The sequence below is a fragment of the Dysidea avara genome, chromosome 2 (assembly GCF_963678975.1).
Source record: "Dysidea avara chromosome 2, odDysAvar1.4, whole genome shotgun sequence".
Taxonomy (NCBI): domain Eukaryota; kingdom Metazoa; phylum Porifera; class Demospongiae; order Dictyoceratida; family Dysideidae; genus Dysidea; species Dysidea avara.
In genome coordinates this window covers 21,827,154-21,840,356 of record NC_089273.1, presented here as the reverse complement: position 1 = coordinate 21,840,356, position 13,203 = coordinate 21,827,154, and the positions used below count along the sequence as shown (strand labels likewise).

At 34.8% G+C, this 13,203-nt stretch overlaps 1 protein-coding gene across 1 annotated transcript; it reads left to right on the top strand.

Annotated features, from left to right (window-relative positions):
• Positions 1-5,810: 5,810 nt before the first annotated feature.
• Positions 5,811-12,861, top strand: LOC136246845 (sushi, von Willebrand factor type A, EGF and pentraxin domain-containing protein 1-like). The gene is made up of 10 exons (XM_066038445.1): positions 5,811-5,930; positions 6,023-6,724; positions 7,315-7,407; positions 7,464-7,700; positions 8,645-8,818; positions 9,223-9,387; positions 9,564-9,743; positions 10,097-10,273; positions 11,358-11,540; positions 12,378-12,861. Exons 2-10 carry the CDS (start codon positions 6,037-6,039, stop codon positions 12,545-12,547), a joined length of 2,067 nt encoding a protein of 688 aa, XP_065894517.1. The 5' UTR covers positions 5,811-5,930; positions 6,023-6,036; the 3' UTR covers positions 12,548-12,861.
• The last annotated feature ends 342 nt before the right edge of the window (positions 12,862-13,203 follow it).

Below are 13,203 nucleotides of genomic sequence, written 5' to 3'. Positions count from 1 at the left end.
CTACATCTCCTGAATGACCTGTAACTTGGCCTAATTCCCTCCTGTTCCATTAAAAAGCAACACTTGACCTCTCAACTACTCGGACTCTACCCGTCAGAAAGTTTAATGTTGGTTATTTTGTAAAGAGGATGTTCTGGAAGGAAAGGGCATAAAACACACTGATTACTTGACTGGCATTTCTCAGTACTTAGAAATAACACCAGTTTACAGTTAGTTTTATACCTTTGTACACACATATTTCACTACCAAAATGTGTTTAAAACTCATGTTTATGAAGTGGTTGAATTGATTATTACATTTACCACTGGTTGTCAGTGGTGATGAATCATAGAGAAGCTCACGTGAGTTTCTTTGCTAAGATACTCTGTGTATGGTAATTGTATATGAACCATGGCATCAGCGTCTTCCACTTATAATATGACCCTAATTCTTGGTCATATGATTGATGAACTGACTTCACATTAAGGTCATAAGGAAATGTGAAAGCCACTTCATAGTCATGGTATTGTTTAGTATGCTTTAAAGTTTAAGCATTAAAGAAAGGTATCTAAATTGATTTAGCTACCCATGCATAAAATAATTGTAACATGTGTCTAAGTTGAAATCATCACTGTATAAAAAGATTATTATACTCAGCTATAAAGTTTACCAGTGATCTAATTCTATCAGGAAGTTGCAAAACCACATGAGTTACAGTTATTGCTTCACTCCAGGCTGCGTTAATAATTGTGCCATTCCAAAATACTCGGACACGTGCAATAACCATACAGATACAACTTAAGTATATGAAACAGGAAAAATATTGAAACAAGAAGGGTGTTATACATTACTTGCTGCTATACTCATTCACCTACTTCAGTCATATACAGCTTGTCAATAGTATGGCCGACTCAAGTAGGGACTAAATAAGCTGCTGGTGCAGATTACCTCCCTTGTTTCATCACTTTTATTTCAGTTTAAATTTAATTTTTTACTTTTTTGTAACATGATTTATGACTGGTTCACCAGCACATATTGTATCAAAGTATAGAATGACACCAATTTAACTGCATGACTGAACTCATACCCATAACTTTCTATTACTGAAAAGGCCCTTTCACTTAGTTATCAGCTTTGTTCCACTGTTATATGGCATTACAAACAAAGAACGATACAAGAGGTGCCTTCACTCACTACAAAAATCACAAATGGTTCTCATGGTAGCCAGTAAAAGAAGCCATTTTATACTCTATCCAAAAATCAACACCTATGTGGTAATGAACTAGAAGACAAAGGTAAGTCCATGATACAGCATGTACCAGTCAGTATGTATGGTATTAGAATTTGTTACTAATCGGCAAAATGTCAATTGAGGTTCAAAGCCCTAGTATATGTGTTCATAGCTTTTTGTGTGAAAGTGACTAAACTATAAAAAAGGCGTGGTCTTTATTATTTGTTAGTGTGAAATAATGTAATATCAGAGATGGCTCAATAAAATTTATGACAATATTATATACGTTTCATTGCAGATTTCATTAAACCAGGTGTGTGCCCACAGCCGGCCAAAAGCTAGCTATAATTATATGCTGTGAAAAACACTTAATCAGTGTCAAGGAAATCTTCATAATTGTATCTATTGCCTAAGTAGAAATCATGAATCAGGATAATTTACTTGAACTATTTGTTTCACAACCAATTTGTGCATTATGAGAAATCATTCAACGAATTTGTTGAATATGACATCTATATAAATAACCAAAACACTTGTAATGTAACTACAGCTGACTGCATTGTTACTAAACTGACACCATGATTGTGTAATGGATTTTTGAGGAATCAGTGTACATGATAACTGCCCATGTTGGACCAGTAATAAACCCACAACCATAGAAACTTATTCATGTACCACATAATCAAATTCACAATTTCATCCCTATTGGCTATAAGAAGTTTGTGAATTGTCACACAAACAGTCTACCACAAATTGTGTCTGATCCTCTCATTCTGATAAGCTAAACCAGCTGTATGCAACCCTACCATGTGTAAAGTGGCAACCCTCACCCTGAAATGTCAACATATAAATAGGTCCTACCATGTCTGTACAACCTCTGTAAAAACAAGCACTTCATTCTAATCAATCCAAAACAGATAGTTCAAGGGGTATGGTAACTACACATATGTGTGTATGGTGAACAATTGTTGTTTTGGTTTGATTGTTGCTAGTTTTGTAATTGAATCCCAACAAACTACCGATTTTCGAATTTGTGGAGTGAGGTTTCATTTTGAGTTCACATTTTCCATACAGTTTAATCCTGATACAAGTAAAATCTTGGATTTGAGCAGTCTGATTTATGCTGCTGCCTGTATCTCAGAAATGTCTATAACTGAGAAGTACATGCAAAAGTAAATGAAAGACTGAGCGTGTTAATGTTGCTTTCTGCTAGTGCTATGCAGTTAGAAAAGAAGTCCACTACAAAACATTCATGCATTTGCGGTCACTTTCCTGGGCTGTAATATCACCTAGCAACCAAATGATGGTTATTATTAGTACGATAGACAAGCCACCTAGCAGGTAAACAGCAACCCTAACACTTCATTCTTGTATTTCTTTCTAGTCCAAACTTGATTATTATTGTTAATAGACAGGTCTAATTGGGCTACCCAAATAAAAGGAATCCAAGTAAAAGAGCTTTCACTATATTCACAAAATTTCATGGATGAAAATGTTGCAGACAACCAAGCAACTGCAAAATCTGCAAAAAAAATATGCAAGCCTTGAAAGTTTGTTCAGATGTCATGTACATGCATGTCCCAAATGTGAACACCTCTGTCCTCTATAGATGGTGCCATTTCAACACCATGCATAAATTTAAAATTATGGCAGTTCATGAAATGAGTAGTTCATAAAACAGCCTAAATGTTTTAATGTATTCACATGAATTCATAAATATTCTAATAGAGCAATCAGTCAACAGTTCTTATATAGTTTCCTACATTCCTTTACTATTCACCATAATGAAATAATGAGCTCCTCAGTGCAGAATAAGTATCAGGTAAAATGCAATATTTTCACACTATATGTAGGTAACAGTGTCAAAAACTACTGTAATCATCCAGTACTACCATATAGCCTATGTATTTGAGGGGCAAAATTTTTTGAGGTTGAGCAATGTTACCTAACTTAAATATTTCACAGATTTGAAAACATTCCTAGACTATATGGAGGTCTAAATATTTCAAGGATAAAATGTTTGCTAAATATGGCCAACAAATGTACTTATGTATACATAAATGATGGATAAGTGTCAGAGTATTATTGGTAGCTGTGCTTTGTTGACATTTTTACAATAACACTTTATCACATAAATTTCACCAATAAAAATGTCCGTTGAATAATGAAAAGTGCTTGCATGTGTGTGTGTGTGTGTGTGTAACACATAAAGTGTCTATGATTTTAAAGATGGAGTAAATGTTGCTACAGTATTCTACGTATGTACTGAGAGTGCATGATACACGTTTGCAGGCTATGATTTATGTAACACTATACACCCAAAGGTTTCCTGGTAAATTTATTAATGATAATATATTTCCCTTGAACTATGTACGCTAATTTGTTCCGTGATAAACTGTCAGCAGAAATAAAAAACCAAAAAACTTTGAATGTGGCAGCTAAATAATTAATTTGATCTGACCACAGTAACTATTTATAGTTTGTGTAAGTATGCATGTGTGGTATTTCCTTAGTATGATAAATGGATATTTCTCTTATAGCACCAATGAAACAGGGATTGTTTATGGCTTATGTTTGAGAGATTTAATGTTTGAAATGTGTATTTGAAGTTCTAAATAGTCAACAGTCATACCTACGTAAATGATTCATGAGTGTTGTAGTACCTCCAGACAATTATGTGTTGTATTAGCATTTTGATAATAGAGTTTGTCACATCAATAACTGTAACTATATAGTTAGGGTGTGGTGTGAACATATACACTAAATAATACCTGGTGGTGTAGACACCTCCAACACTTGGGCACAATGCCAAAACTAATGATTTAGACAATTAATGGTTACATTTTTGGCAGTTAACTATATCATGTAATATACAGAAATTTGGCAGATAGATAAACCTATCATCCTTATCTCGATAAGCCTTATGATATCTTGATAATCAATATATCTGGATAATCTTATAGCTCTATCATAATACATTCCCATGACTTTAAGTAACAAAGCACCATCCAAAGAGTTCCCTGCTACTTTCATAAAGTTAGCAGTAACTTTTAATCAGCCATTAACCACATATTTATGGTTGTTTTATATCTGTCTAATAGAATAGTTTCATGCTCAGTGACAAACACACACACAATTTACACTACATAAGTAACTAAAGAGTTTTACTAAGAAACATTATGTCACTATAAGGCTTACAAGTTTAGATTCTATATTACAGCCATGTTTTGTTTTGTACTTCCTTTGTTGTCTATTACCTGTACATGGGTACCGTTTTGTTGGTGGCTTCAGTTTAGTAGATTTTTTGGTGTTTGCAACTATACAATTATATTTTATTACATGTGATGTAGTAACCTACTGAAAGTTGTCTTGACATGGTTTCTTTGTGGTTTATGACAGTGTTTGTGCAGTTGTGTGTTTGCTTACCGCTATATCTGTATATAGAGGGTTCTCTTGGTAATACGCTGCATATTTAGTAATGACATACCCACTATTATTGCTATTTGAAATATTTGATATCAGCAATCATCAAGTTAGACGTATTGGCACCTGAAATCACTCGTGCTCAGTGATAAAATATATATATATATATATATTGTCATTGCATGACAAAGAATTTGTCACATTGACATTACGGTACATGCACCCTCGTCTATGTTTTTTGTTAGAGCCATGACAACTTGTTGCACATTCATAAGAGAAACATGTAAGAAAGGAAATATTTTACATACTGGAATGTTAAATTTATATGTCCTTTCTTAAATTGGTGATGTACAGCGATTTCCCACTTTCCTTATAAGATCATCTTGTTATAGTGCCAAGGTTATTAACAAGGCCAAGATGTATCTTACGATGTAATTATTAAAGCCATCTCTGTTGAGTCCATTTTTATTAGTATTGAGATCACTATACTTTGAGCTTGAATTTTGCTGGCCTTAACTTTTGCTGTGATGTTTTTACTTTTGTTATATTAAGGATAGCACAAGTGCTGAAGGTCTGTAGGACACCTGGTCCTACAGCCTGTAGGACCAGGTGTCCATTGGAAATAAATGTTCTCAAGAAATGCTTCCAGGTCATGGCATACATTTAAACTACGCTGCTGGCTATTTCTCTCTTAGTTTAAGGACATCAACAACATGTATTCATGTAACAGAGCATGTCCATTTCAACAAATATGGTAAAATTTTGCTTGCCGAGACAACTTTCTCCCATAATTTAACACATCAGATCTATTACACTCTTATGGTGGTAGATTCAATGTACCAAGACAATTATATTCTTTAATTTTAACAACATCGACAAAACATAGTGATTCACTGAATTAGATTTGTTTTAACTACGTAATACGAAGTATTTTTTTGAACTAATATGGTGTGCACAAGGCCAATTAATGGTTAGAGAGAAATTAATCATTAACACATGTCTTCAATCAGTGTATATATTGTTTACAGGGAACTTTCCTCCAAAATAGGTACATAAAGGGATACAGTGTTGGTGACTCAATGTGAGGTCACATAAAGATGAACAATTGATGAGTTACATCCATATATGGTAACAATAAATGCAACATATGTGGCTTCATATGGCTATAAATTTCCAGTTTAGTCCATTCAGCTTCAGTCTGGTGGTGCCTGCAGTCAACTATTGACTGAGGCTATACCTGGTGATTTCTACCAAATTGACAGTGCTGCCTAACTGATCTTGATCCAATTATCAACAAGTGAGGACTTGATGTTGCTTTACTGTAATATTGCTCTTTATTGTCACATAGTACTGTACAGTTTGTGATTGATTCTTTTTTCACATACTCAGCTGAGAGACACCAAATGAAGGGTGCATTAATCATCATCTTTCTGACTATTCTTGCAGTCACACTAGCCCAGCAGCCATTCTGGGTGGCCACACTTACAGCAAAGTGTCAATCAAGTGGTGAAAAGTCCTGTTGTCTTGGAGCCATCATTTCTGATGACTGTTTGATTACTGCTGCCAGCTGTTTTTCTCACTGTGCACAGAATGATTCCTTGTCAATTAAAGCTACAGCCCTGCAATACTCTACATCTGGTAAATCAATGAGGATCAAAGTGGTAAAAGATGGTATTATAATTCATCCCGATTATGCTACTTCTCAAGCTGCTGATCTTGCCCTGGTAAAGTTTGAGACCCCCAAGTTTATACTGGCTAAAGCGACCATTAGTGATAACTGCAGACAAATATACAAAGCCGATGACCTTTCTGTTATTAACGTCATCAACAAAAAGACTATCACCAATTCACCCATCCAGAAAGATGAAAATAAGAAATGTAAAAATTTATATAAGCCCAATTGGCAGGGATCAACCCAGACCTGCTTTAATACTTCTGCATGTGCCGAGAAACCAGGCAGCTTCATTGAAGATGACAACACACTATATGCCATGACAACATTCGGATGTATGCAAGGGTCCAATACAATAGCAGCACTGTCAATCTGTAAATATTATGAATGGATCAACAATCAGTTTACTACTCCAACAGGTAAAATAAACACAGGAGGTAAAATCATGTCCTTTCTGGTGTACAGCATGTGTTCTAACATATGGCTGCATTGTGGTTTAATGACATCTTTTAAGGAGAGCCACCTCTACATATGTTGTAATTGGCTTGTAATTGCAAACAATTTTGCCTATGAAACTTTTATTTTACTTACATTTCCTTTTTTGCGGCTGATTAAGTAAACACCTAGATATCACCACCCAAGCAACTGGTGGTTTTGTTTTAATTAAGATTAGAAAATTTGTGACACAATTATCTTAACAGTTGGTGGTGGTTGATTATTCAATTAATGTTCTGAGATCAATTGAATCACTATAAAGTGCACAGTTTCTTTGTGCACTTTGTATTACCTAGATTAAAACACATACATAACTTGGAGTGTGTGTGTGTATCTAAAGGTCATTATTGTGTTAAAAAACAATACTGTACACTTAATTTTGTGGTGTGGTGTTTTTGTAAGTGATAGTTCTCAGTTGACTTATCCTCATTGTATGAATAGTTGTGTGTGATGATTGTGATTATGTATTAATGTGACAAACTGCTCATACTACTTATTTGTTAATGTTTTACAGGACCAACCAGTCAGTCAACCACCCCTACCAGTAAACCAACCATCCCTACCAGTAAACCAACCAATCCACCAACTACTCCCAGCACCACTCCTGGTAATCAGAGCACGTACACACATAAGCATATTTACCGATAGTCATATTTGCTATAGGATGCCCTCCACCTCTTGAAATACAAAATGGAGTAGTGCAATATGATTCTACTACCGATGGATCAGTGGCTCGTTACCAATGTAATGAGGGCTATACAATGAGGGGTAATAAGAAGATAAAATGTGTTGGAATTGAGTGGAACAGAAATCCTCCAAAGTGTGCATCCAGTCAACCAACCAAACCACCAACCACTCCCAGCACTCAACAACCTACCCCTATTAGATTACCACAACCAGGTATTATGTTAATAATAAACTATAGATGGTAGTTTTGACAACAAAGTTTAGAATAACAATAATATGACCACACAACAGTAGAAGTCAGTGACAAAGTGGTCAATCAAATCAAATATCTTGTTGTTCATGTATTCATATAAAACTACTTGACAGTCAATCAAAAATACTTGTAGTATGTAGTATACCAGGAACTGGGTTAGAGCTGACACCACTTTGTTACGATTAGTCACAGTAGATGTGATGTGTTGTATACAACAGTATTGACTGCAACTAGAGAAATAAGTGTACTAATGTTTCAGTACATTGTTACTGCTACTCCCAGTAGCCACCTCTGCAATTAGATACTACATACTGTATGAACAGTATGTCTGTATATGTGTACATAGATTCATACTTATGTACGTAAATACATATACTTACAACCACATACATACATACATGCATACACACACATACATATGTATGTACATACATACATACGTACATACATACATACATACATACATACATACATACATACGTACATACATACATACATACATACATACATACATACATACATACATACATACATACATACATACATACATACATGCATACATACATACATACAGTGTGTGTAAAGAACCTATTACTATTATGTACATGTATGTAATAACCTTGTATTATTGTTTCTGCAATCCTTGAAGTGATAAGTTCCTTAGTAACTTGTTATTTTCATTTGTAATATGATCAAAACACTAGTTTGTAGCTAAAATATTACACCCAGACAGGCTGAGTTAGCTCATGTTATAGCGTTTAATCATTGATTACATTCAACAATAAATAATTATTATAACAATGTGAATGGAGTGTGTACAAAATACCCACAAACTTAGTGTAGGAATATATAGTGTATATAATAACTCACAGATGTTTTAATGTGAAATGTGTATCCAATGCAGTACCAATGTGTAACAACCCTCCTACCGTATCCAAAGCATTAATTGATATTCCTGATACTCTTGAAGAAGGAGCTGTAGCAACATATACCTGTGCAACACGTTATGGTTTAGTTGGTGACAAGCAGCTTACTTGCAAGAATGGAAAATGGACAGGTGTTGTACCCAGTTGCCAAGGTATGTGTGCAGTATTATAATATTCATTCAATGACCATGTGTGTGGCCCACTCACTGTGGCATGTTATACCCTCAACCACACTGTGAGAAAGAACTTCCTACACTATTACACAACTAAGCACATAATAAAGTACCTATGTAGAGATTCATTGCCACATGAATAAAACTGAAGCACTTACCAAATCTTGCATCTAATACTGTACATCTGTATATAGCCAGTTTTTGATTTATATGTACATAAGGGTGAGGTCATTACAACATTATGTAATTCTCAGTGAGTTCAGATAGTCTTTAAGAAACCATAGCTCTGCATTTTTAATTTAATTGCTAATCTCACCATCTATCTACAGTATATTAGCTATATACAATTTAGTAGTCAGTGTGTGTGCGTTTTGTCGTTACAGATTGTCCACCATTTAAACTTCGCAATGGCAACTTTCGTATAGTAGAAACTAGTGTATTTCTGTATGCCACAAATCTAAAGTGCAACAAAGGATATCAATTGAATGGAGGAGGAGTCAACTATTGTGAGCATGGAAAATGGAAGTTTCCACTTCAAATGTGTACTAGTGAGTTACCAAACACGATATTACAAACAAATTATTTGTATTTTATATTATGCCATTACTTATAATACAGACATGCATACGTATATTCTACCATTCTAAGAGCACATTATAGACTGTGTACAGACTTGATCAGTTTATCTGGTAAAGTGAGTTAACTGGTTTACTTCCTCATGTAGTTAAGCAGTGTCCGATCCCTGAAGACATTCCTATTGGGTCTGTACGGCATAATAACCCACCAGTACATGGCTCCCTAGCAGTTTACAGTTGCCCTACTGGTTATGCAGTGTCAGGTTTCCAGAAACGGCTATGTAGTGATGGCAAATGGGAAGGATTTCCACCAAAGTGTGTATCAAACAGTAAGTTATAACATGTATGACTGCAAGCAGTATAACAAATACATATCATATGCCACAGTACAGAGACTTTCATGACATCTATAGTGCAGTCTAACTACATGATTGATTGATTGATTGTTTATTACCTCTAAACAGTCAGACAAAGCTGTTCATTCCTGCCAGAGAGGCACACATACATACAACAACATAAAGTACAACAAACATACATAGAGGTAATACATATGTAACTTAAGTCTCCTGTGTATAGATCATTCAGTTCAAAGATCAAATGCATCGATATAATGTTGTTAATATGAATACCGTGTGCACAATGGTTGCAATTAGTGCATTTTTCTCTGTTTTTGTCTAATTAGAAAAACGCTGCCCACAATATGAATCTCTGCAATGTGGAACAACATCCAACTCTGGTGGTACTAAAGCCGGTGCTACAGTTACATATACACCTCTCCCTAATTTTATGCTGATTGGACCTTCTGTAATAACATGTCAACCAAATGGAACCTGGTCATCACCTATGCCAAAATGTCGCAGTAAGTTAATATAAGCTGGTAGTAGCTAAATTTATACAGGGATATCCAATATTTATTGTCTATTTCCAATACAAGTTTTCTATTGAACCAATATTGAAGACACAGCCAATAATTCAAAAATGCAACTAGTCATTATTTTGTGATAATATACTAATAGTATATACCAGTATAGTATGAACACTGTGGCTAAATTAGATTTCTCATATGCTTTCCAATATTGTAATCCTTTTATTTTTAGCTACCTATATGACCAATCACAAAAGTGTTTACTAATCCAAACTAGTCAGTGCAATAGCATAAAAAATAGACCACTAAAAAGATGATACAAATATCCTTAAGAAACAGACAAAACCTAACTGATTTGGGGATTCAAACTCATACCATGTAATTCATACTAGTCAAGGAATTCACTATTTAGCTACCCAGGCACTTGTGATTTTAGAGTGCTATTTTAACAGTACTTTTATAATGATATTTTTCATAGTACTTATACTGCTCCAGTGTTGCATTTCACTGCATTGGCAAGACCATGTATACGACAGTCGAAGGATTCGTGTGTGTATGCATGCGGGTGTGTTTAAAGTCCATTGTTGTTGTTGTTTACAATATGCTGAATGATGCAATAGAGGATAATTTACTGCTAACTTTTCCTTATGGTATATGTATACGTAGAGCTGTACCGATACTGATATTGTATCAATGGATGAGTATTGGCATTGGTCAATTGCAGGTCTATAAAAGATACAGATATTTTACATGTTTCTGACTCCCTGTATTCACCGGCTTTAAGCCTTCCCACAGGAATAGCATTCACAAAATTTCACTTGGCCTACTATTTATATATAGGTACTGAAAGTCAGTGCAGGTAAATTGTCTTGGTGGTAGCCTGTAGGAAACTGTACCATGTCTCACATGAGAAGGTGTTGGTATCCAAAGCCCCATTGGAACATCACCTGTTATATGAGACATAGATAGTTGGTATTGCTTCGACAGGTACCCATTAACACTACCTAGATAACCTGCTTCTACAGTTTACACACACATAAATACACACATATGCAATTTATTTACTGCTATTTTATAGGAATGTGCCCTATGGATTTTAATCTGGAGAATGGAGATCATGAACTGATAATGGATGACATGAAAATTGAGTATGATATGATTTTGACCTGCGATAAAGGATTTATAATGAAAGGACTTAAACAGTTTACCTGTACAGAACTTGGTGTATGGAACAGAATCCCTAGTCAAACTAAATGTGACAGTAAGTTCTCCAACTTGTTTGTATGATGGCATGACATATCATACAGTGAGATAGTACTACATATTAGGGATTATGAAGGTCTGACCAACATATCACTCTAAGACCAGCTTCACAATACCTTCATGGTGCTTTGGTTATGTATAATGCTTTAACCAAGCCTAAAAAAATGCCTTCAGTACAATCTGAAATGTTTCTAATAGGTTGCTACAAATACTGACTGACCGCCTAACTGATGCCTTACTTGATAACGGCTAAGGCTGTGGGCCTGATTTTTTCACTGTTCGACATTGCTTCAATTCCTTTTGACATACCACGGTATGTACATTGCATGCTTCATGGACTTACCTGTGTCCTCCTTTGTGTCCCATATATATATATCTTTGCAAAATGCGACAATTTGTGGTAGTGCCACATGATGGTTTCCCTATAGCTATATTCGTAGTGGGAATCATCTGATCTTTTCCCTGTGACTGTATTGATTACAGAGGTTCTACTTGTGGTGTTCTTCTTTTGAATGCTGTGTAACAGGCTGTACGTAACTAAAAACGAAGCATAATGGCCACTTCACAATTCACTATTTCAGTATTTGATAGTTGGGGTGCACACTCAGACTATAACAATATGCCTAGCACCATTCTTTCTTCTAATGCAGTATGCACAAACAAGAGAGGTTGCCTATACATGAAGATATATACTAGTATACATTTAATCCCTACCCTCAATTTTCCCTAATCGTACTTAAAATTTCTAATTTTTACTTGTGCTTGTAATTGGTACAGCACCAAAATAAATTATTGTGTCTAAGTTTATGATTAATATTTGTTTTGTTTATTTTAGAAGTATGCACATGTTTGGATGTTAACAATGGAGATGCAACTTGCCAAGAAATAGGTGATTTCTTATTTGCCTACGTCACATGCAAACGAGGCTATAAGCTTCAAGGTAGTAGCCCTGCGATATGCGAAAAGGGAGCATATTTTTCAACACCAAAGTGTGTCCGCAAGTAACACACTCATTTACATTTACAATGGACAACTTTATTTGTGTTAATGCTTTTATTTTCACATTTCACATCATGACACATGCACACACTACTAAAGTATCAGTTTGATTTTTTTTGTATGGTTCTTCCCCTTATTATAATTAATCTATTATTATTCAGTCATATGTGTGTTTTAACTAGTAGTCACCCATATGTACAAAACATGACAAGTAACTGTTACAACTGATATGTTCTATGCTTCTTATACTTGTATATTGTGACATTGTACAAAATATACAATTTTATCCGATTATTTATAACCATGTGATATACAATGTACTATTGCAAGCACAGTTAACGTACTATAATATTTTAGAGTTAAATAATATTATTAATGAACTCTGGATAGCAGAAAATATGTGTCTTATTCAGTAATGTAACACAACATGGGTAATTTAAGTTGTGGTGGCTGTATATACAGCAGTAAAAGACATGAACACCAAAGATGTAGTGCTGATACCCAGATTTGTGAAAAGGGGTCTTCCACACACATCCAATTGCAATTTACCAACTTGATGACTCATAACTTCAGATTACTTGGAAAAGGTTATTGAACTGAAATTTGGGCAGTAGTGAGCACCAACATATATAGCCTAGTAGGTGAAAAATTTTCCAGGTTAC

Excerpts from the sequence above, each read along its gene's own strand:
- LOC136246845 (XM_066038445.1), top strand. The coding sequence starts at position 6,037 with ATGAAGGGTGCATTAATCATCATCTTTCTGACTATTCTTGCAGTCACA. Across the intron at positions 9,744-10,096 it reads ACCAAAGTGTGTATCAAACA|AAAAACGCTGCCCACAATAT; the intron begins GTAAGTTATAAC and ends TTGTCTAATTAG. Across the intron at positions 10,274-11,357 it reads ACCTATGCCAAAATGTCGCA|GAATGTGCCCTATGGATTTT; the intron begins GTAAGTTAATAT and ends GCTATTTTATAG.